Here is a 26101-nt window from a genome sequence, read left to right as displayed (position 1 = left end):
ATGACAAAGAGTACACTCCTTAGAACATCAGAAGATCCTTCTCGAGGAGATCGCCATTCTGCTAGAAAAGGACGCGATAGAACTTGTCCCAGGACACCAGGTAAACAAGGGTATCTATTCAACTTACTTCCTTGTGCCAAAGAAAGATTTGACAATGCGCCCAGTATTGGACTTACTGCCTGCCAACAAGTATGTCAAGCCCCAAAAATTCCGTATGACCACGGTACAAGAGGTAATCCCCCTCCTAAAAAAGGGGGATTACATGGCAACCTTGGATATGAAAGATGCTTATTTTCATATTTCCATGCTCCCGGCGCACAGAAAGTACTTGCGCTTCAAGGTGGACAGTCGCCACTACCAATTCAAGGTACTGCCCTTCGGGATAGCTTCAGCACCAAGGGTATTCACCAAGGTACTGGCGGTGGCAGCTGCACACCTACGCAGGGAGGCAATCCCAGTGTACCCTTATCTGGACGACTGGCTCATAACTGGGGAAACCCCAGGAATTTGCAGGACAAACATTCAAAGGACTATCAGCCTCCTCCACGAATTAGGCTTCTCAATGAACGAGAAGAAGTCAAGCCTGGTGCCAAGCACCTCAAAACAGTTCCTAGGAGCAATCCTAGATACTCAGAAAGGGTTGACCTTCCCTTCGGAAGAGAATTCAGAATATACTACTGCAAATTCCACATTATCAGTCCGGTCAACGAATAACGGTACGCAAAGCAATGCGGTTACTGGGCATGATGGCGTCATGCATTTACCTGGTCCCCCACGCGCGACTGCGCATGCGTCCCTTGCAGGAATGGTTGGCGAAACAGTGGTCTCAGGCAAGTGGTCAGTGGGACGATCTAGTGGTCGTTTCGCCAACACTTGTACAGAGCCTACACTGGTGGACAAGAGAGAATCTCGCAAGGGGAAAAACCCTTTTACGATCCCGAAGTACAGGCAGTGGTGACTACAGATGCATGCCTGACTGGGTGGGGAGCTCACCATCTCCACCACACAGCTCAGGGTCTCTGGTCTCACTCAGTAGCCAAGAACCACATCAACCTGCTAGAGCTTCTGGCAGTATTCAGAGCGCTTTGGGCGTTCGAGCCCCATCTACTAAACTTGTCGGTGCAGATCCGGACGGACAGCACAACAGCCATGTTCTATCTGAACAAGCAAGGAGGGACTCGTTCGCCAAATCTGTCCAAGCTTGCCCAGACAATCTGGATATGGGCACTCAAACGGAACATCTTCCTGTCATCGCAACATGTTCCAGGGGAGCTCAATTCCCTAGCGGATGCTCTAAGCAGAAACTCCCTCCCAGAAGAACACGAATGGGTCCTTCACAGAAAGATCGTAGAAGATCTCTTCTTTCAGTGGGGTTTCCCCACTATAGACTTATTCGCCACAAGCGAAAACAAACAATGCCCAGGATTTGCATCCAGGTTCCCCCAGCCAGACTCCCAAGGGAACGCCCTGTGGATGAACTGGTCAGGGATGTTTGCGTACGCTTTTCCACCAACTCCTCATCAGGAAGGTGGTGTACAAGATGAACAAGGAATCGATGACGCTCATCCTAGTTGCTCCCATGTGGGCGAGACAACCATGGTTTCCACACCTACGCAGGATGGCGGTGTGCGAGCCATTCAAACTTCCAGCCTGGTACAACCTACTGTCCCAGCAACAAGGTCAAACAGTGCACCAGCAACCCAACTCAATGAACCTGGCAGCATGGCTCCTGAGGTCATAGAGTTTGGACATCTCAATTTACCACAGAGGTGTATGGACATCCTAAAAGAATCCAGGAAACCAAACACAAGGCACTCTTACTTTGACAAGTGGAAGAGATTCGTTATTTGGTGCCAGAATAAACAAATCAACCCTGTTAATTGCACTCCTTACAACATTGTGACATACATGCTCCACCTGCTGGATGCAGGATTGGTTTTTAACTCTCTGAAAGTACACCTGGCAGCCCTCTCGGTTTACACCACATCCCATAACAGGGTGTCGTGGTGGAAAGTACCAGTAGTTAAAGCCTTCATGGAAGGAGTAAAGAGACTTCACCCTCCTATTTCGAACCCACCGCCAGGATGGGACCTTAATGTGGTGCTAGCTAAGCTCATGGGCCTCCCTTTCGAACCCATGCATAAAAATAGTCTCAAACACCTGACTTATAAAACGGCCTTCTTAGTCATTACCTCTATAAGAAGGGTCAGTGAAATTCAGGCTCTGTCAGTGCAGGATCCTTTCTTTACTATCCACAAAGACAAACTGGTTTTACGCACACACCCTAGGTTCTCACCTAAATTTATATCAAAGTTCCATGTAAACCAGTCCATCGAGCTTCCGGCTTTCTTCCAGAACCCGCAAAGCTCGGCTGAGGTGAAACTACACACCCTAGATGTGCGTAGGGCGGTCCTCTACTATGTAAATAAAACCAGACCGCTAAGGAAAACAGATCAACTGTTTGTCTCCGTAGCTACAGGCAGAGAGGGAGATCGCGTCTCTAAAGGCGCTATCTCGAAGTGGATTATCAACTGTATACAGCTGTGCTACTCTCTTTCTGAAAAAACTCTGCCTTTTACGCCAAGAGCCCACTCTACTAGAGGCATTGGGGCAACTCTGGCTTTCATTGCAAATGTTCCCCTCGACACCATTTGCAAAGCAGCTACTTGGAGCTCTATTCACAATTTTACTCAGCATTACTGCATTGACACTCATTCCAAGACAGATACACAAGTGGGACAAGCGGTTCTAAGACACCTGTTTGCTCATGACCCTTCTCACATCCCACCTCCTTCTTCTGGTACTGCTCGCTAATCTATGCACAGCATGTGATCTAAGCAGATTCCACAAGCCTCAGAAGGGATACATTACTCACTGTAATCGTATTTCTGATGCTTGTATCTGCTTAGATTCACATGCGACCCACCCTTCCTCCCCTCCGAGAGAAGGCGCATGATTGCTTGTAGTCTTACCTTTCTGTCTATCTGCTTGGATTATCTGTACTCACGCTACTCCTCATGCTTCCTCATGTCAGAAAAAATACAATCTGAGGATCCTAGACTCGTGAGGGATCTTGGGTACAGTGGACGTCACACTAGGGATAGTATTACTGGCATGCCTGTGTCGACGCCCATTTTCGAGTTTCGAAAAACAAACTGTAATACTCCGCAGCTTCCACTAGATGTCGGCCTATGCACAGCATGTGAATCTAAGCAGATACAAGCATCAGAAATACGATTACGGTGAGTAATGTATCATATATATATGAATTTCACTGCCCTTGCATGTAGATTTACCTGGGAACAGGAGAATGGAGTTTCTAGCAATAACTGCCACTCTTCCTCCTTGACCGGATTCTCTATTGGCAAAGTAAATTGCATATCCTTCTGGAACTGCCATATCGCATGTAGGGCCTATAGGTTATTTAAGCCATGTCTTGGTGATACAGAATATATCTATGCCTACCTCAATGATCCTATCATGTATCCATTGTGCATCTTTGTACAGTGATCGAGTATTAAGTATACTAACTTAGAGCTCTGGAGTATATTTAATTTTACAGGCTAAATTTGTGGACTGATTCTCTGTCGATGGGTTTTTTTAGTAGCTAATCCCTCTTCTTTCGTGCATTGTATAACTTATCAATCGTAGTATATGCTGCACTGATTGCTTTATTTAGACACTGATGTTTGTGACACTCAAGAAGCAGTTTATCTGCCTCTAAATTGTTTGTAACATTTTCGATCAATATACCCTGTAATAAAGGGTGTGCTTGAGGTTTAAAACAAACGTCCTTTGTGTACAAGGAGTTAAGCTCCGAGTTTGTGGTTGTTATGAGGGTACTTACACTTACGGGCGATGGCATCTTTCCGAGTTGATTAGTAAAGATATTTCTCGCAGCACCAATTGCTGTTAGTACCTCCTGTAGACCCATCTCGACAGGCAGAGTCACCACGTCACCACATGCGGCCACGGACCGGCACAGACCGTCTTTCCCCCTTCGCGCTGGCGCGTTTGTGCGGGTTAGACCGGAAGTAGGCCAAAGAACTACAAAAGCTGATGGGAAATGTAGCTTTTTCGAAAACCTTGCGTGCAGTAAGAAAAACATCCTGATTCAATTCACAGGTGCGAACTGGCGTACGGGTGGGAGCTCTGCCTACCTCAACATGGGAGTTGCAACCGACAACACAACAACTAAACGGGGACGGGGTCTCCTTTCCCAACATTAACAATAGAAAGAGGACATTACATCATGAAGGAACAGTTGTAGGGTTTTTGTGCATGCATGTCCAATAGGAGGAATGTGAGTTCTGTGGGTTCTGTGTAGGTGTGTGTATCGTAATGTGTTCGCATGGAGTGGGTGTTTGTAGAATGGTAACGAGTTTATGTACAATCTGTCTGTGTGATAATCTGTTATATGCAGTGAGAACTGAGTGTTGTCAGACGTTGTGAACCTACCAATCTACTGTTATTGCAAATTCTGATCACTTCAGTTTCCTTTAGAAATATGTTTGTTGCATGTTAATATGTAGCTCATATTTCTGTTTTAATTGCATTCTAGCTCATTTTCCTGTTGACATAGTGCATTTCAGTGTGGGCTATATAGGGAAATGGTTGCAAAAAACAGAGATCCTGTTAATTCTCCTTTGCCTCCCATGTTTGCAGAATGCCCGATGGATCCGAAGTCTGCAATGTACACCTGCGTTTCTAATGTGATTTCTGCTGTGGTTTTTGGGCACTGTTTTCCTGTTGACGATGTGCGTTTTCACCAGCTGCTTGAAGGATCTGAAACAATCGCATATTTCCAAGGCACTGTGTTGGGCAGGGTGAGCAGACAGTTTCTTTTTTTATCAATTATATATTCACTGAAAAAAAACATTACTTAAGGGACAGTTAAGGGGATCAGATTTAACGCAGCAAAACCCTTGAAATTTAGCAGGTGTGGGAAGTGATGATCATCTTAACTCTCCGTCCCACCTTGATGACCCCTAGGATCTAATGATGTTACTTATATAGTGCCTAATCCTAAGTGCTTTACACAGAACACATAGGCATACAATGGGCCTCATTACGAGTCACCCGGTCTGGAAATAACGGTGGTGGTAAACCTGCCACCACCGTTGTTTCCGGACCGGGTGATCTCGAGTTCTGCAGCCGGGAGGTGTTTAACACCACCCGCCTGCAGGTGGACGTGGAAACGCTGGCACCATCACGAGATGGTGCCGGCGTTTCCACTTCCCCATTCCCATCGAGTCCTATAGGACTCGATGGGAATGGGGATTTACTGAATTCGGCCTCCGGAATTCCCGGGTCACCGGGGTCGTAATGCCACGGTTATTCCGGGAATCACGGAGGCGGAATGGTAATGCGAGTCTGCCGGTAACCTGACAGAATCTCAGGCACGGTTACCGCCGGACTCGTAATGAGGCCCAATGTCTTCCAACTGGAGTTGATGCTCATTTATTGCCTCCTGCCTATCTTGCCCTCGTACTAAACTAAACCCTCTTGTGTTTTCTACCCATAGGTTGCACTGATGGTCCGCTTATCTAGGGTGAGAGGATAGGTAAAGAGACTTGCCCTGTCACTTATCTTCACAATTACTGAAAATTACTAAAGAGGCATATGTCAAAATAACAACATGTCTTCTGTTTTACAAATGAAATAATTTCAATTTTATTTGTTTTCTTTGAAAAAGCAGATGTTTAAGAAATCTACTAACATTTTTACCAAACTCTTTTTTTCAAAATCATTAACGGACCGAGATACATTGGTATTCTACCCCACACACTGTTGAGTCCTAATAATTTTGAACTCATTGTGGTAGTGTTTGTGGAGTGCATTTCCATCCTTTCTGTTACTAAGGAGAGGATAAATTGTTGACCTTTTACCATGCTAATGGTGGATTTCTTTTTGTCAAAGGTCGGGTCTGGCCTACCGGTTCAAGTGGTCTGTATTTAGTTTCACCACTTTCTTCAGGGGCGATTTTCACAGCACTGTGTAGTGTGCTGTTCCACAATTTCATAAAGCGTAGACTCTTTTGTCATTAAAGTACACCACCTGAAGATGGAAAAAGCAGGGTACGGGATAAAAATGGGAAGAGACACATTTTATGTTTAGTGTATGGTTCTGTGTCTTATACTTCTCTTGTAGTGTTTAAAAAATACAAAATTTCAATGTGGTGCATTGGTTCTTAGCCTCATCTTGTCTGTCCGAAGTTATTCGGTCCATATGGATGGGACGGGGCAACTGTACATTTCTTCATGTCTATGCTCATGGGCTTTGCAACAGCAGGGACGCTGAGTTAAGATGATCATCACTTCCCACATCTGCTGAATTTCAAGGGATTAATTAAATCCGATCATCTTAACTGTCCCTTAATTAACATTTTTTCAATGAATTTCAAGGGTTTTAGTTTACCATAGTTTATTCAAGGGCAACAAGCCATGGCAAGTGGTGGCCACGGATGTACACGTTCCACTTATTGGTTTCCTTGGGGCCCAATTGACACACGGCCTTCGGGCCAGTTGTTTTCAATTTCTCCCCCCTTCCCATTACTCTTTTTGCTTTGTGTGACGCATTTTCATTACAAGCGCATCTTGCGTTATTACCGCAGTAATCTTGCGAGAGAGATTCCCTGGTATCCCCCCCACCCCCATGATGCAGACACGTCCAAACTGTAATTGGCACCCCAGACCAACCCCAACATAACATGATGCCATCCCCCCCTCCCCCTCCACACCTCTAGTCTGATGTGTTTGCCTTCTCCAAATAGCTTCTATTTCACTTTTCATTTTTTTGTGTTCCACAATATTACTGCAGTAATCGCTTGAATCTAACAAAAAAGAAATTGTGGCTTTTCATTTCTGAAAGGCTACTCTGCTGCATGGGGGATGTAGCTATATTTTTCAGATAAAGGGGCACCCCTTTACACGTTTAAATATTTTAACTACTGCACAGAATAACCCCAAGCCTGTCCCGGATATTAAGTCAGTGCTTCGTGCCCAAGTTGTTTCTTATTTGGTCTAATTCCATCCAGTGGCTTTTGCGCTTTCGCTTGCTCAAATTTGGACATTTTCTCTATGAGAAAATGAATGGGAGTAGGCCGAAAACATTTTTTTTATTTGTTTTGCACCTTTTCATTTTTTTTATGAATCTGAGGGCATAAACAACCGTGGCGTCCAGGACCTTGGAAAACACTGAGTATCTAAGTTCTTCCCCCAGCCTCCAAAACCTGCTTCATCATAGTAGTGTGATGAAACAGAAGGGGGAATCGGACTAAGTTATTACATTTTCAAGGGTTTTTATTTAAATAATAAGAAAAACACCTATCTAGCCCTACACCTATGAGGGAAGTTCCCTGACTAACAAAACTAAAGCTAAGAGTGCTGGTCTAAGTCCATAGCTAGCTAACCCTACCAATAACCCTCTGGCCATCTGATAGGCTTGCTTTATTAGGGACTCCATGGAGCATCTGCCCGTTCAGGTCTTCTTGGCTACTGTAACCCTTCTAGTTTTCCCAGCTTCTGATACCATGGTTCGCCCCTCTTAACGGCATTACCTCTGTGGGAGAATTTGCTTCCCTTCCGCTGCATAGCAACTAAAGCACTTCTCATGCAGAGATCGGGGATCCGATCTCTCTGCTGCAGTCTGGTCTCGGTGTCAGTTAATTGTCCCCAGGCCCACCACAGCTTCTGTGTGGTGGTGCCACCAAGCAAGACGGTCGCTTAACCATCTTTGTTTGTCTTTCAACCTTGGCTTCTTTGCCGGTTAGGACGCCAGCCTTCTGTCGTCTGGTTAGCGATTCGATCACTTTCCACGTTACCGCTGGCTCCCCAGTCTAACGTTGCTCTGCCCATCCAGGACGTCCTCCTGTTGGAGGTTCGCTTTCTGCGTAGGATTCTCTCTCCCCCATTCAAAGTTCCTCATTGTTTTATGTGAGTCATCACAAACCAAAGGGATGTGTTCCTCTTTGACTGTAGAGTACAGAACATTACCCAGTGCTCCAGATAAGATTTTGAGGTGGGAGTATTTTACTCCCTATTTTTAAACTTTGAGTAAATGTGATTTTAATAGAGTAAAAATTACTTTTCTCCTTTGCAAGAGAGAAAAATGTATGTGACTTCCAGCGACGTGTGCACAAACTGGATGGAAATCTTAACTATGCAGCAGTTTTCTGTATTGTGACAGAATACAACTTCCATTATTTCTCTAAGGTGTGGCCATTTGATCTCTCTTGTATATATTTAAATGTTGAAATCACAAAAACCTAGCCAATTACATAGTAAAGCAAACATGAATTGTATTGTGTGTTTTGAGGTTCGATAGCAGAATTGTCTTTTGATGTTTAATGAAAGTCCTCATTTCCTGTAGCTATTACTACCTAATGATATACCAATGTTATGATACAAGAGTGTAGAGAGGCAAGGACTCTATACTAATGGTCAAATGGGTATTCATATAGCGCTTTTGGCAAAGCGCTGTACATAGTAAATATTTATCACAATTATCACCAAACCAAAGTTGGTAGTCCTTTATCGACCTCGAAAGGATGAAAGGCTGAGTTGGCCTTGCCGGGATTCGAACCTGCAGCCTACAGATCACGCACAGATTGCAGCAACACGTATTCAACCAAGCTATCTTATTGGCTAGCATCCTTCAGAGGTTGGTTAACAGAGTATCAACTGAGGTATAATTATTACAGTAATTAAATGTTGGACAAACCATTCATGGATTGCTACATAAAGTTAAATGCCTATCTGGATTATCACAGGGACAGGTTTTGCTGAGTTTCTATTTCAATTACCAATGTAACTTTCATTAGTTTATTTTTGAACAACGCTTGCACTTCCTGTAGATTCAGGTTTTGGATGTTTTAATTAATGTCTTGAGGTTTCGAGAGGCTAGAAAACCTGTGATTGGTGTAATGACAATCACTCGCCCTTGAGAAAAGACTCTGCTGCCACTGACCATAATTTCTTTTTTTTTTTTATGAACTTTGTTTTACAAAATGTAACCACCAACAGCAACAAACATCACACACAGTCTGGCACTTCATGTTGGGATTCCGCTCTTAATTATCTGCTTTCTTGGTGCACTTCGGTGGCCTCCCTCGCCCATGCCCTCAGTGTTCTGTATCGTCACTTGTTTGTACCCCCCAGGGTCTTGTATTGTCTGAGTTGGGTCTCCTCAGCCAGCTTCCCTACTCAGTGAGGGCTCACCCCCCTCATTACTGCCAGTTTATCAGCAATCCTCCGGCCCGCTGGGGTCGCTTGTACCATTCCTTTTGTGTTCAAACAGTTCCAGTATTAACGAGTTCCATGCAAGTATGTTGGCTGCAATCTCACCCCTTTATAGGGCTCTAGTCCACACTGACGTTTCGGCCAATGTCCATTTCTTCAGGTCTGCCCACCATGCCTTTATGGTCGGCCCCGTGCTTGAGCTCCACGCCATTCCATTTTTGCTATGTGTCCTTTGTTGCCGCCTCTTGCATACCGGCCCAGTGAATAGGACTCTGGTGACCACGCTTGCACAAAACAACCGGTCTGGGGCAAGAAGATGTGGTACTTTGAACATTTAATCAGGCACATGTCAAAGGGACAGGGACTGAAGCCCTCCCATCTGCCACACCCCACCACTGGAGTGGACTGGATCTGGCAATTACCCTGTTAAGCCTCCTGCCCAAGGTTGAGAGTTGGTCCCCATCCCCAAAACTCTCAATCTTTTGTTCTTTCTTCCTCTATTTTAGCTCGAGTCAGCAGAGGGAGGAAGCTTTTCTGTTCAAGATGCCAACAGTTGGAACTCATTGTCTGAATCCCTTTGCGCCTCACCTAATGTCCAGCACATACGTCCATTCTCTTTGACTGTTTAGTTGCGGACACACGCTTTTATGTCAAGGGTTTTATCGCTATACATTTCTTTCTGTATTAATGGACGACATGCTGCGATATATTCTGCAAATGCTGTGTGCATTTTGTTAGGCAGAATTATATGCAGTACCCTTTGGGAACACCACACACAATTAAGACTACAAGTGACAGTACAAATTAACCTTTGGTACAAGCCTGTACTACACAGTTAAAGTGGTAGCGATGGTGGAGCAGGCAGACTTATCTCAAGAGTAAGTGAGCAGTATCAGATAGTTACACAAAGGACAGCATTTACTATGAATCAGGCAAACACTGACTCAAGGTTTTCAAGGAAAAGAATATACATTTATTTTACTCTTCAGTTGTATAACATTACACTATTATTATCAGTCTAAAAATCACACTCTTAATACACCACACCACTTCCCTTAAATTCCAGACAAGTTAAGCTCACAAAATGAAGTAGGAGCAAAATGGCACTCCAGCAATTTAAAAGGGAGGGAAAGATACAGTTAATAGGAATTGAATCACACCAACAGGTAAGTACTCAGGGCAATTGAACAAGAGGAACTACTGTGATAGAATCAGGTAAAAAAGTCTTGGGGCCAAAGCCAGTGGGTCAAAAGTCTTTTGCTCAAGATCACACAGTTCAGGGTAGTTCGCGGTAAAGTTCGTGGCACAGATTCCAGACGAGGTTGGTTGATAGAAAAGTTAGTTCAAAGAGAAGAGGACAAGCCCTCGGATTGGAGAAAGATTTCAAACACTTTCACCACAGTTGAACGAAACGAACAACCGGATTTGCACAGTACCTTAAAACGGAGAGGAAGCTATAGCTGAGGCAGACGTTCCTGATAGCTCCTGCAGGCTCATGGTTCCTGAAGCGACTGTCAGACTGACAAGAAGCAGGAAGACTGGAGGGTCCTGCACTACCCCGGGAAGAAACCAGCAGCAGAGCAAAGCAACGAATAAAAGGTGCACTCCTTAAAACCCAAGCAGGGTCCAACCTTCCTGGCTATCCGGCCCACTGTAGCTCTGTGCAGCGAATTGGACCAGAAGAGGGGTCCTGGCTTGCAGTTTGGGTGAACTGGTTGGTCCCACCAGCTCAAGAGAAGATGTTTCCTGGAGGATCTTCTCTGTCGTCGGATTCTGAAGATTTGGACCTGCAGCAGGGCTTCACCGGGCGGTTCAGTCGTTGTAGGGGTCCTCTTCCATCAGCTCCTCGTTGGTTCTTTCGTTCCAGTGGCGACTCTGAGACCTGCTTTTCATGCAGTTTTCGCCCCATTCATACGGCCTGGCTGTCAATCACACAGCAGGGTGGCTGTCCTGGGAAGGACAGTCCCCTCAGCCAATCAAACAGGAGTGCGACTTGGGTTACCAAGGGAACCCATGGAAGGGGTCCGAAGATCCCTCCCTCACATCCTGCCTACCCAGACTTTCAGGTGCCTTGAGGAGGGCTTCTGTGCAGAAGCCCGCAAAAAGACGGCGTGCAAAGGAATCGTCCCCGGTTTGGCGCGCAAAGTAAAACACGAGAAAGACTTTAACAAAAAGAAATGGTGAATAAACCCAGCCGGAGCCAAAATAAAATGTATTTGGTCAAGCAGGTTCATGTTTGAGGCTAATATAATAGCCTAAAACAATACCATGGTTATGTAAGATAACCACGGTAGAAAAGTTAAGGTAGTTACCACTTCCACCAGCCAAGTCTTGATGTAAAGGGAGTGAAACAATGCTCCAAGAGACACAGGCAAAAAGGGATAAGAATGAACCCTTTCCAATACTCCATGTAAGATGGGGTGCACTGGGTTTGTGGTTTAAAGTGACTAAAATAAAGTTAATGGCAACTTTACCTTTTCTGGGGAACAGTAGTCAGCCCCAGAAAATGGAGTCAGGGGGAAGTCTAAAAGACAACCCTGTGTCACTGCATTGAAGGTGCTGTGTTACACACATGAAAAATATGAGGCCATGGAGTAGGTGAGGCTCCAGTGCCCAAGATCACACAAAAAGTGAAAACACACACAGCAAAACACATGCAAGAGTGGGGAAAAGGCTCGCACTCTTACAAGGTGAAAAAAGATAAACCCTAGAAATCCAGCAATGCTGCTGAGGGACTCATTGGGTAAGTGAAATCAGCCATTTATGAGAATTCTCCACAACACCTTTGTCACAATAGCTAATTATAGTTAATCTTTGAACAATATTCAAAGCCTATATTCAGTGGCTTATGATGTAAACTTTCTGTGAAGCACTGTTCCATGGCACACAATCGTGAGGGGTGCTGTGGAATGCGGTTTAGTGGTATATAGCACTTTTTTAAACAAGCGTGCTCTTTCTGTGGGCAGTATGTTCCTTTCACATTATACCTTCTGGTGAAAACAGAATTTATTTATTTAATATGCATATAGCCAAATTAGACTTTACATCTGACATTCTAATATCATCATGGCAACATACATAACATTAAGCACAATGTAAAAATTAGAATACAAAATACCAGGCTCACAAAACAACTTTAAAACTTAGTTAAAAAAAATCATGGGATAGTTGTTTAAGAATTACCATACAATGCTCAGAAAAATTCATCATGTGCTAGATAATATTAAGATCATGACCTTGTAAACTTTCTCCCACATTTCATTCACATTATTTAAATCACAGCTATTATCGTATGCTTTAACATATTTTAGTCTAATATCACATAGAATTCCACATTCACAGACAAGATGTTTCGCTGTCTCAATGTGGTCCGTCCCACATAATCAACACCATCTATCCTTTCTCAGGATACCAAATCTAGTCCCCATAATTTCTAAGCATTCAGACATATTAAACCTTAAGATTAAATAGCGTTGGACTGTTTTAGCATCGGATATGCACTCAAGTAAGTCGGGATACCTGAGGTATTCCCTCTATGCTGTAAAAACATCCCACTGTTACTTTTCTATGGTAACTATATTATGTCTCTCTCTTGTCCAATAGCCTGCATCTCTTTTTTCAGCAAGTATTTTACTTTAGCCGTTGAGTATGCCAACCAACTAATTGCATTCCCTTTCGCCCATTTCTGATAGATTTCATCAGATCAAGTGTATATAATACCTTGTTAGACTCTATTACATTTAAGGCCTTAATCATGTCCACCATCAATGTCCCATTAGCTAAGAGAGATAGCTTTGTATATCAGATGGCAGATCTATAATCTATGACCTTACAAATCCGCATCTGATTACATTCTAAAATAACATATTCACTGGGTAAGGCTTTCGGCATTCGAAATAGATTTTTTTGAATTTTACCTTCAAATCTATTCAATTCATGTATTAGTTTTGTACCCCAGATCTCAACTCCATACAATAGACGAGATACAATTGCTGGTGGCGCTGTTGAGCAGTCCAAGATGGCTGCTTAGTCTTCTAGCTCCGTGTGGCTCCGCCTGAAATCCGCCATCAACTGCGGGTCCTTTTGCCTTTACAGAGTGATATTTGGTGGAGCTGACCTCACATCCCTCCGGTCTGCTTTGCTGCAGTCCCGGCCCGAATCGGCCCTGGGAAGCTTACAAACGGGACCCCTGGGCCGGCTGACTGTTGGCGTGCCAAGCCTCGGCTGGCGTCCGGCTCACGCCTCCCCCTCCCTGCCCTCCTTCATCCGTGGCGGGTGGCGACCGCGGTGCGCGGTATCTGTGTGCCCGTCCCCACCTGGGGGCTCCAGCTGCTCGGCCGCGTCTGAACACCTGAGGCGGGTCTTCAACATCGGAGGCGGCGGCTCCCCCGGAGTGCGCCATCGTGCGGGGGGCTGCCGCGGGGGCCTGCGCCGGAGCACGCCCCCTCCTCTCCCCCTGCAGTCGGTGCTGGAGCGCTCAACCCAACACGGCGGCTGGGCTGGAGCCTGGCTGCCCTTAGAACACGCGGCGTGATCTCCTGGGCTGAGGGAGACCCTGCGGAGGCCTGCGCTGGAGCGCACCCCCTACTTCTCCCCCGGCAATCAGCGCCAGAGCACTCATCACATGCACGGCGGCTGGGCAGGAGCCGGTTGCCTTACAACACACGGCCCACTCTGCTGGGCTGAGGGGGGACCCCTCGGGGGCCTGCGCCGGAGTGCACCCCCCACTTCTCATCCTGCATTCAGCGCCGGAGCGCTCATTACAAGTACGGTGGCTGCGCTGGAGCCTGGTTGGCCTTGGAAAACACGCGGCCCACTTTCCTGGGCTGTGGGGAGGCCGCCGCGGGGGCCTGCACTGGGGCGCGCCCCCACTTCTCTCTGCAATCAGCGCCGGAGCGCACATCTCAACACGGCGGGAGGCGGCTGAGCTGGATCCTGGCTGCCCTGGAGTCATGCAGCCCACGCTCCTGGGCTGGGGACTTTGATAGGTGAGGAGTGGGGGTGGTGGGGTGGCCCGTGCTGCGGCACTCGTGGTACGCCGTGCTGGCCCTCATCCCCCTGTCTAACTGCTCGTGGGAGGCCTGACCCTCTCATCCTACCCTGAGGTGGGGTGTCGCGCCGGCGCTGCTTGCCCCTGTGGGGGCCCTGGGGTCCCTGGACGCTGACTGCTGCTCCACCTCCCACTACTGGAACCCCGGCCTGCACTGGGTTCCTCCATCTTGTGCGGGCGACCTGAGGCTGTGGCATCTTTGAACTAGAGAGGCATTGGCCCTGCACCTTCCCCCCACTCCGCCGGGAACATCTGGCAAACTGAATCTGCTCTGTATTCTCTGAACGTACTGGAAGTGAACCCCTATATTACAACCGCTTGGTTTTTCGTCAGGACACCACTCGCTCCTTGGCGCTGGTTGCCTCCTCCTGCTGGCTCCTGCGTGGCCCCATGCTTCCTATATTGGCTGCGGCCTGCCTGACTCCACTGCTGCCATAATCTGCCCATGCCGCCGCCGTAGGTGTAGTGCTCGAGGTCCGCCATTGCTTTGATCCTTAGGCTGTTCGCCTTCTTCTAATTGCTGCATCTACGAGCCCTGCCACACGAAATCTGATCTTCGGGCGGCCACTGGTGCTGCCCCCGTGGTTCTCTATCATTTGAATCCCTTGGGTGTTCATCCCCCTCCATTGTCTGCCCTAGTGCCCTCCGCCATCTGAGTCCCTACCCACAATGCCAAATAAAGCCAAGGGGGCCACTGGGAGGGGAGCCATGGACAAATTTGCCAAATCAGTCCCGAGGGAGGAGACGGGACACGCATCGTCCTTGCAGGAGGACCCGGAAAGTGACACTCCCGATCTGACCACAATTATGGAATCCATGGCCAAGAACTTCGCCTCGTTTCACGAAAAATTGGACGACATTAACGCCAATGTTGCTTCTCTTAAAACCCGAATGGACCAGGCAGGCACCAGAATTACAGAGGCCGAAAGTAGGATATCCACGAACGAGGACGAGATCCATGTTCTGCAGAATACCGTCGCCTCCCTGTCGCGCGACATGAAGAGCGTGAGAGCCAAGTGTGACGATCTAGAATCGCGCTCCCGTAGGAATAACCTACGTATAATCGGGGTCCCTGAGAACGCACTTAAGGGCCGCATGGAAGACGCCGTTGAAGCTCTACTCAAGGATCTAGTAGGCAACCCGAATCTCTCACCGTACTTTACTGTCAAGCGTGCGCACAGGGCCCTGTCTCCGCGGCCCAAGCCGGGGGATATCCCAAGGCCCATCATTGCCGGGATCCTCAACTATCGGGACAGAGACCTTATCCTCCGGCTGCCCCGTGAGAGGGGAGACTTGCGCCATGAGTCCCACACCATCAGGATCTTCCCGGACTTTTCAATTGCGGTGCAGCAGGAGCGGTGCCAATTCCTCGGGGTTAAGAAACTGCTTAGAGAACGCAATGTCCCGTATGCCATATTGTTCCCGGCACGTCTCAAAATTACTCATAGTAATAAACTATACTTTTTCACTGTCCCGGATGAAGCGGCAAAATTCATCGAGGCTCACATACCACTCCACAATCCGGTGCCTGACCACGCCGGCGCTGACTGACCAGATGTAGCTTAGTCTGTCACTGCTTCACCTAACTGGTAATCCTTCAATGTGCATGGGTCAATGGCAATTCTCTATCATCGATCATGCAGTCTGGGTACCCTGAATCTATTTACGGGCCGTGGCCCGGCTTGGGTGCTGGAGACTAGCGTTGGGACCCTACAAAGACTCTGTATTCCGCAGGAACCTGTTATTTGACAGCTTGTGCTGTCTTACGCAATGTTTAAGTAGCCGTCCACACGGCAACAGCGCACCTCACTGCAATTGCAATGTTCATGTTTTATTGGATGCTACTGCTAGTTGGCCCCAGTTGGGTCCTGGAAAGGGCATATCCCTATTGGATTTCGCCCACCGACCCTTACTTCCTGGTGATGGTCGGGTTAGTTGTTGGCATGTGCATCCGGGGGGGGGGTGATTTCCACTGCACGTTATGGGTGGGCAGTGAGGGAGGGGGTGGTATGGTTGGGGTCTGGGGTAACAATATTGTAAATGACAAGGGTGGTTTGGCAAAGCGCACGACATCGGGGCACCCTCGTGGGGGCTCCCTTCATTCACTGTGTAAGTTTCTACAGCGGTTGTGGGATGTACCTTAGTCTCCTGTAATGTCCACAACAGTGATGTCCTGGAATATCCGGGGTTTAAGTAACTACACCAAGGCGCGCAAAATCATAGCCCACGCCAACAGACATGGTTTCAAGATATTACTATTGCAGGAAACACACTGTGGGGGCCCGCTAGCTAGGTGTATCGCACCTGCATGGGGTCCACACAGGTACTTCACGGCTTATTCAAATCGCGCCAGAGGGGTATTGACAATGATCCACAGGTCACTTAAGTTTGTACTCCATAAGAGCTACATCGATCCAGAGGGAAGGTACATTATCCTACATTGCGCAATAGCGAACAGGGACTATTTGCTGGTTAATACGTATGGCCCCAATGTGGACTCTCCCGACTTTATTGACCGGATTGCTTCCATACTGCTGGGATACGTAGGGGTGCAGATCATTTGGGGGGGGGGGCATGAACTTTATCTTAGATACCACACTTGACAGAACTGGCACGGCCCCCAGACTCCTTTCCTATGCGGCACGCAAGCTCCTTGCACATAGCATTGCCCTTGACATTCGGGACCCCTGGCGGGTAATGCACCCGCAGATGCGGGAATATACTCATTATTCCTCGGTGCATGACAGCTCCTCCAGAATTGATATGGTCTTCCTGTCTAGTTCTTTGCTGGGGAGGGTGTTGGAAACTCAAATATTGGCGCGCACCCTGTCGGACCACTCACCAATCCGGCTTTCTATAGACTTGGGTGTGCCTGCCCCTACAATTAACTCTTGGCGTTTCAAGTCCTTGGCCTTACAGGACATAGTATTTAAGGCTGATATATTGTCCGACATCCAGTCCTACTTTGAACTTAATACACCTCAATCTACTTCTACAGGGGTCCGGTGGGAAGCTTTCAAAGTCTTCATCAGGGGAATGTCCATATCTAGCGAGGCGGGAACCCTCAAGGCCATTAGGGCTGCCCTTGCCGTTCTGAAGCCAAATTACGCGAACTTGAGAGCGCTCATCCTACATCTATTGACCCCGCGACTCTATCCCAGAGCAGCAAGGAACTCCAATTTTTTAATGAACAAGCCACCAGGGAAGTCCAATACTTCAGTCGCCCACAGGCGGCTCGTAGGTATGGAGATGGGGACAGACCTGGCAGGACACTGGCTACGTTGGCCAGGGGTGAGTGGGGCCAAACCCAGATAACTTGCATCAAGGACAGCCTGGGGTCGGAACGGTGGTCTGACCAACATATTCTGGAGGTCTTCAGACTTTTACTCAGAGCTGTACACCCAACCCCCCGAGCACAGTGAGTCCCAAATGCGCGACCTCCTCGAGCAGATCCCCATGACTATCGTCTCCCCCGCTACCAGGGACCAATTGGATTCCCCCATCCTGCTGGATGAAATAGTTGAGGCTATATCTAAATTCCCTAAAAGAAAAGCGCCTGGCCCCGACGGGCTGACAGCTGAGTTCTACCAGGAGCACGTGGCCATCTTGGCTCCCAAGCTGCTTGAGGTTTGGAACGAGTCACTTCGGCTGGGCACTCTTCCCCCTTCGCTGCGCGAAGCCACCATCACGGTCCTGCTCAAACCCGGTAAACCCACTAACGAGTGTGGATCATATAGGCCCCTCTCACTGATGAATTTGGACACCAAAATCTTCGCCAAAGTGATTGCCAACCGCTTCCTCCCGGTCATGTCATACATGGTCCACGATGATCAATCAGGCTTTGTACCCGGAAGATCAACATCCCACAACATTAGGAGACTGCTTAACATCATGGCACGTATTGACCAAGGGGCGAGTGCGGTTGCGGTCACACTGGATGCCCAGAAGGCATTTGACATGGTGTCTTGGAAATACATCTGGTTGGTCTTGGAAAATATGGGGGTAGGGCCCAATATGATAGCATACATTAGGTTACTGTACACTTCCCCGGTGGCCAGGGTGCGAGTTAACTCTCAGACGTCCGGTCTGTTCCCTCTCTTTAGAGGTACCCGACAAGGCTGCCCGTTTTCCCCGATCCTCTTCGCCTTGGCAATCGAGCCGATGGCCGATTACGTCAGGGAGCGGCATGCGCGGAGGGGGGTGCGGTTGAAGGACTCCCCTGAGATCATCTTGCTGTATGCGGACGATGTACTACTCTTTATAAGAGACCCGGCTGTTTATCTGGACCCGATCTTACGTGATGTCACCCGCATAGGCACATATTCGGGGTTCACTATATATTACACGAAATCTGAGATCCTCCCCCTCACTAGCTCCACGATGCAGCCCACCACCGAGTACCCGCTCCGTTGGTCCCCGATTGGGATTAAGTACTTGGGAGTCCAGGTGTCCCTCGCCAAAGAATCGCTACTAGCAGACAACTACCAGGCAGTAGCTGAGCAAGCCGAGGCCAAAATCACGCGCTGGCGTACCCTTCCACTATCACTGGCCTGCAGACTCTCGCTGGTAAAAATGATCCTGCTACCCAAGTTGTTGTACATATTTGGTAATGTTCCTGTCTGGCCGGGTAGGAAATACTTTACGAACCTGCATAAATTGTTTGCTCAATTCCTATGGCACTCTGGCGCGGTGCGCATTGGGAGGCCCTGGGATACCGCGCCCTTACCGATTTTTTTTTTTTTTTTTTTTAATATCCAGAGGGACAGTTTAGAACACCGCAGACGTGGAGGCCGGGGCACTCGGGCTCCGTTCTGGAGCTCCTGCAGTTCTACAGACTCCGCGCTGCCTTCCGAAATGCATGGCCTGTCTTCCCCATTGAACCCCGGGACTCTTCTGCGATTGCTTACATCGCCAACACGGGTGGCGCCCGTGGGGTGGTTTCCTCATTATATAAGCTCCTCTTGACCTCGCCCTCTCCACTTCCGTCCAGGGCCCGTGATGACTGGGCCTCCGAGCTGGAACTGGTACTTACTGATCAACAGTGGGAGAAGATGTGTTCCCATACTAGCAGAGTGTCCCTAAACTTCCGCTACCGTACCATACAATATAAACTGCTCAACAGGCTGTATTTCACTCCAGGTAAAGTGTCAAGGTTTGCTTGCTCCGATCCTCGGCTGTGCCCCCGCTGCGGAGGGTGCTGACCACTTGCACATGTTTTGGGACTGACCATTTGCACATGTTTTGGGACTGCCCGGAACTGGCCACATTCTGGAGTAAAGTCATAGAGACACTGTCTGAGATCACTGATACTGAGGTGGACCCTGATCCAATGGGGGTTCTGTTTGGAGTGTGGCAGACCGGGGGAGCGAGAGACATTATTAAGTTCTTAAATGTAAGCTGTATCATAGCCAAAAAGTGTGTCCTACAAAGCTGGAAGAACCCCAGCCCCCCCACATTCCAGAAATGGTTAAATTTACTCACCTGGTCCCGAAACTGTGAGGAGGAGTTTCTGGGTATGCTCCCAGTAAGTTCTCGTCCTCGAAACATATGGTCTGCATTCAACAGCTACTTGATTAGCTTAAATGACACTTCCTCGGCGGATGAATCCTCCTAACGTCACTATTGCTGTTCGGCATCCCGGTGCTCTGTGATATGTTATTACTCAACCGCTGTTACCATAATTTTGCTATATGCTCTGTATTCATCTGTATATGCAACGAATTTGTGTCTATTGCTCGGATGTGTGTGTATGCCTTTTGGCTCTGTCAGCAAAAATTAAAAGTTTAAAAAAAAAAAAAAAAAAAGACAAGATACAATTTGTGCTTCATATAATAACAATATAGTCTTAATAGAGATCCCTGCTTGCTTTCCAATAAAATGACATAATGTCATAGTGATGTTCATGCATCTTGTTTTGATGTCTGTCCACTGCTGTTTCCAAGATAGGTTTTAATCTAAAATCACTCCCAAATATCTATAACACTCAAAAATGTCTTTCTTTTCCTTTTTTTTTTTTTGACCACCAATAGTCCACTTTAGATTTTTATGCAGTACGCAGCTTTTTTTTCCTGAGAAGAATATCGCCTTTGTCTTGCTTAGATTTATTTTAAGCCCCTTCTTCGTCGCAAATACTTCTAGAACTGATAGGCTATACACCGGCTGGTCTCCAATAGAAACTAACAGGAGGAGATTGTCCGTGTAACCAAGCCACCCAATCCCTAGGGGGCTTATTTTCAGGTAGTTCGACATTTCATTGAATGCCTCAGGTAAATCTGCTAATGTCATGATGCCTACACCTGGGGAACCAGACCAGGTCCAGCAACCCCGGAAGCAGGCATCAAGTTATTTTGAGCAAGCCCAAAAGCCCCTGCTAGGGTCTGTTTGGGTGCGGTCCTGGCGCCTATGGTGCCAGGCTCATATGGAGAGTCCGTCCTGGCGCCATAGGCGCCAGGCTCATAGAGTAGAACTTAGCTGATGCAGACCATGCTGCAAGCTTACCTGGTGCAGACCATGCTGCAGAGCTCCAAGCCAAATGAGGCTTGGAAGGGACTATTTTACCTAGGGACTATTTTTTTTACTCGGGTGGGGCTGGGGAAGAATACTTACCTGGGACTACTTTGGAGGCTATTTAAACCATGCCCGAAAAGCAGCACACGCTTCGCGTTATTCTGCATCCAGCAGCGTAACACTCACCGTGTCTGCAAGCCTGCTGCCACGCCCGCCTCGAATCTGCAGCTCCTAGAAAAAGGGAGGAACAGAAGGAGAAAGGTTCGAGTAAGAGCAAACCTTCGATCCTTACCTGAATCCCGGATCCACCGCACCTTCGAGCTGGAAGAAAGAAGCATTTACGCGCGTCGCCTCGTCTGCTGCAGCGCCGCGCTGAACTCAACGGCCTTCGCAGCATCCTCACAATCCACCGCATCCTTCTGCACGTTCCCGCCGCATTCTGGCACCTAAGGGGAACACAAGAATAGCAAGGTGAGCCAAGGCAATAAACAGAGGCAATAGTAACTACCCCATAGACTTACCTGATTACCGCCGGGGGTACTATTCCTCTCCATTCTCCATTGCATCCTCGCCGTACCCCGTCCCCTAAGGGGAACAAAAGGACAACAAGGTGAGACAACGGGACAAATAAGGGGAACTCTTCTCACCGCAATAACTTACCTAATTTTACCGCCGGAGGCATAATTCCCCGAACTTAATATTTTCTCGCCACAACTGAATAAGGGAACAAGCAGCTTACATTTTGGCCTTATTTTATTGAACTGTGTAGGATAAGCCAAATCCTTACCTGAACTTCATCAGCTACCACAAGGAACTCTTCGCTGGGGTCAAGCTGCAAACTGCAAGGAATCGGACAATAGTGAAAGTCAGACATGTGAACTCTTACGAACTACATATTTTTCGGAGTCAATATTGTTCTGGAACTCACCGATTACTTCGAGCCAGTGAAGCAACTGGTTATCAACGTGCCCCTGCGCTCAATGCAGGATGGAGAGCTCATCTTTTCAAACCATCAGGTGAGACTATAAGAGGGGACCTCAAAGGTGATCTGTGGGGAGAACAGCGGGGGTGGGGGGAATTTACACTCAACTCCACGGGTGGTTAATTCCCTTTCTCCATTTGCAGAAGAATATTCCTACGGGCCAAGCAAACACAGCTAGGTGGGCCAGTCCAGTCCGCCATCTCGGCCCTACGCGTCACATTGGTGGAGACCGCATGTGTCCAGTTCAGATCGCCGCCTCTGTGGGAGCCAGGTGAGCGTAACAGAACGTGAAACCTACCCACAAATTCCCACCCGGGCGTTATGGATACCTCAGAGACTGAGACTGACCAATTGGCCCAATTACTAGGGGAACTGAGGGCTGAAGTGCATTCAGCCCGTCAAGAAACTAATGCTCTTAGGAGAGAACTGATTTTGTCAAAGGAGCGAACTGATGACCTTGCTAGGCAGCTATTGCAAAGCCAGGCTGGGCAAGCACCCCTACCTGGTTCCGGGGGTAATCCAGCTCCTGTGTTATCGAGTAACCATGTGCAAATAAACCTAGCAGGAAATATTCCATTAGCTCCACCCGAAAGCTTTGCCGGAGATCCCAAAAGGTTTGCCGTGGTTATGAACCAATGTCGCCTGCACTTTTTATGCAGACCTGGAGCCTTCCCAAACGACCAAGCCCCAAGGTAGCCTTTGTATTGTCATATCTCAGCGGCAGTCCAGCTGATTGGTCAATTCCACTAGTCACTCAGGATGACCCAATTCTTCGGGATTTTCAGGGCTTTCAAACTAGCATGGAAAGACTATTTGCCCGGCACTCCCAAGGACAGGCCCTGGATAACAAACTTTTGTCCCTAGGACAGGGTAACCAGGACCTTCTATCCTACATCGCGACCTTTAATAGGTTGATAGTGGAAACTGGATGGCCTGAGGAAAAACGAATCACGTTATTTCATCGAGGGCTTTGAGGAGAACTCAAGGATGTCTTGGCTCAAGTCGTGAACCCACCTCAAGACTGCGCTGAATATATAGACTTAGTGGTCCAGTTAGATCACAGACTTCAGAACAGAACGGCTGATCGAGCCAATTTTGAGAATTGGGTGTTGGTCAAAACTCACGCTAACCCCGAAGGAGCAGATGCTTCAGAACCCATGCAAATCGGAGGGGTTAAAGGACCCTTAACCCAGAAGGAAAGAGAAAGGAGACGACAAATGCAATTGTGTCTATATTGTGGAACTTCTGGGCATTTTCTACGGGATTGCCCTGTAAAACCACCCAAGAAGGTGGTAGGAGCTGCTGATAAAAGCCATATGGAGTCAGACTCGGGAAACGACCACGCCCGACAAGTGTAGAGGTCCGCTTGCCGAGCTTGAAGGATACTCGGACCTCGCATTTCATCATACCAGTGGCCCTCGTAGATCCAGGGCAGCCATCGCGTATGCACGCAGTAAGGGCATACATTGATAGCGGGGCCATAGGAAACTATGTGGACTATGAATTGGCTTCCAGGATGAATCTACCTCTCTGCCGAAAAACCACCTCCGATGTCATCACCACAGTCGATGGAACGGAAATTGCCTCTGGGCCTGTAACTCATTCCACTGCAGAGATGACACTATTGGGTCAGGATGGGCATCGAGAGACTATTGTGTTTGATCTAGTCAAATCCCCACAGTTCCAATTAATACTGGGGATACCTTGGTTGGAAATGCATAATCCTTGTATTGATTGGCGAGAGAAGAGAATAACCTTCCCGGATTGTGCACAAACCTGTTACCCACAGAAAAATCCGAATGTAGGCCTGGCCACAGTAACCACAGCAGTCATGCAACTACCTCCAAAATACCAAGAATTCCAGGATGTCTTCCAAAAGGAACAGGCAAACACCTTACCTCCTCACAGATCGTACGATTGTCAAATCGATCTCATACCCGGTGCACAACCCCCTTGTAGCGGGATCTATGCCCTTGCGGAACCTGAGAACCTTCACCTACGACAATATTAACACCATTACCTTGCCAATGGCTTTATTCGCCCATCCAAGTCCCCTGCATCTTCATCTTTGTTCTTCGTGGCCAAAAAGGAAGGTGACCTCAGAACGTGCATAGACTACCGTGCATTGAACCAGATAACTGTTAAGAACCGATACCCATTGCCTCTGATCCCTGAACTATTAGACCAAGTGAAGGACGCTTGTATATACACTAAATTAGATCTCCGGGGGCATACCATCTGGTATGTGTAAAAGAGGGCGACGAATGGAAGACTGCTTTCCGCACTAAGTATGGGTTATTCGAGTACCAGGTGATGCCTTTCGGGTTGTGCAATGCACCAGCAGCCTTCCAATACTTCATGAACAATGTTCTTTGTGAACTCATTGAAGTTTGTGTTGTCGTGTAGATCGATGATATTCTAGTATACTCCTCTTCAGAATCTGACCATGTGAAGCACATCCGAGCAGTCCTTGAGAAATTGCGCCAGCACAAACTATACGCAAAACTAGAAAAATGCGTTTTTCATGCCACAGAAGTTGAATTCCTTGGGTTTATCCTGACCCCAAAGGGAGTCCGAATGGACTCACGAAAGGTGGATGCAATCCTTAAGTGGCCATCACCAAGTTCAGTTAGAGGAGTACAAAGCATGCTCGGCTTTGCCAATTTCTACCACAGATTCATCCCATATTTTTCACATGTCGTACATCCCATCACAGCACTCTTGCGAAAAAATAAATGCTTTATATGGACTGAAGAAGCTGAAAAAGCCTTCCAAGAGCTGAAAGCGAAATTCACGTCTGCACCTGTGTTAAAGCACCGACGCCCTGAACTTCCATACATAGTGGAAACTGATGCATCCAGTCTAGCCATGGGAGCTGTCCTGTCTCAAAAGGACCCTGAAACTGGCCAGCTTCACCCAGTAGCATTTTGGTCCAGAAAGTTCTCGGTACCCGAGTTAAACTATGCGGTTACCGACAAGGAGTTATTAGCCATTAAATCCTCCTTCAAGGCTTGGCGGCGCCAGGCATACCATTACTGTGATCACCGGAACTTACAGTATTTAAAAACAGCCAAGGCCCAATATTCACGTCAACTCCAATGGGCATTGTTCTTTGCCGTGTTTGATTTCGTGATAACCTATCGACCAGGTTGTAAGAATGGTAAAGCAGACGCCTTATCCCGAATAGGGATGGGAGAGGCAGAAGTGAACCCAGAACCAGTACCTATAATTTCCGAACAAAGGATCCGTGGCATGACGACTCTACGGACACTAGAGGACATTCCGGTAAAGATCCAGCAACTCTTTGATCCTACAGCCCTGAAGGACTGGGTAAAGAAAGGCCCGGACTACTCTGTCACTAATGATCTGCCTTATTACCAAGGGCAACTGTTTCTGCCACACAAGGAACTACAAGAGCAAGTCATTTCCCGTTATGATACCCTAATGGAGGGGCACCCAGGTATTGCAAAAACTGAAGCTAAGATTAAAAGACAATTCTGGTGGCCCATCTGGCGAAAGGATATTAAATCATTTGTGATGTCTTGTGGCATTTGCACCCAAAACAAAAGTCAAAAGAAAAAACCAGCTGGACTCTTACAACCTTTAAACATTCCGCCTACACCATGGCACACCTTATCGTTGGACTTTATTACTGATCTACCTCCTTGTAATGGGTTTAACACCATTCTAGTTATTGTTGATCCTTTTTCCAAGATGGCCCACTTTATTCCTTTAAAAGGACTAACTTCAGCCTTAATCCTGGCCAAAGAATTCCTTGAAAACATTGTTCGCTTACATGGATTTCCGTCCGTGTTGGTCTCTGACCGGGGCAGTCAATTCATTTCACATTTTTGGAAGAAATGTTGCCAATTGGCGCAAATCGACGTGAGATTATCGACCAGTCACCACCCCCAGACCGATGGTCAAACAGAGGACCAACCAGACTCTTGAACAATACCTGCGTTGTATGTTACATCAAACTGAGAGTAATTGGAAGGACATCCTTTGGATCGCCGAATATGCATACAATAATTCAGTATATTCTGGAACTGGACAAAGTCCCTTTTATACCCTATATGGGCACCACCCTCGAACCTCAGATCTTGATTCACCCCAACACTTAAAAATGCCCGCAGTGGACCATCTACACGCTACGATTACACAAGCCTTTAATGAGGCAACTGCACATTTGAAACAGGCGAAGGAGAAATATAAGAAAGATGCTTATCGGCATAGAAGTGATACTCCACAGTACCAGATAGGGGACCAAGTATGGTTGGCCACAAAACACATACCTCTCAAGGGAACGCGGACCTTTAGCCC

At 47.5% G+C, this 26101-nt stretch overlaps 1 protein-coding gene across 3 annotated transcripts in view; it reads left to right on the top strand.

Annotated features, from left to right (window-relative positions):
- The window catches only part of LOC138497355 (cytochrome P450 2J2-like), a 503127-nt gene that overhangs the window by 173184 nt on the left and 303842 nt on the right, over positions 1–26101 (top strand). For all 3 annotated transcript variants that reach the window (XM_069620767.1, XM_069620769.1, XM_069620768.1), the window contains exon 4: positions 4666–4826. In XM_069620767.1, coding sequence (XP_069476868.1) covers positions 4666–4826 — 161 coding nt within the window. The remainder of the gene's footprint in view (positions 1–4665; positions 4827–26101) is intronic.

The sequence above is a fragment of the Ambystoma mexicanum genome, chromosome 5q, assembly GCF_040938575.1.
Source record: "Ambystoma mexicanum isolate Mex_15411 chromosome 5q, UKY_AmexF1_1, whole genome shotgun sequence".
Classification (NCBI taxonomy): Eukaryota; Metazoa; Chordata; class Amphibia; order Caudata; family Ambystomatidae; genus Ambystoma; species Ambystoma mexicanum.
Note: the sequence above shows the minus strand (reverse complement) of the source record. Positions and strands in the feature narration are given on the sequence as shown.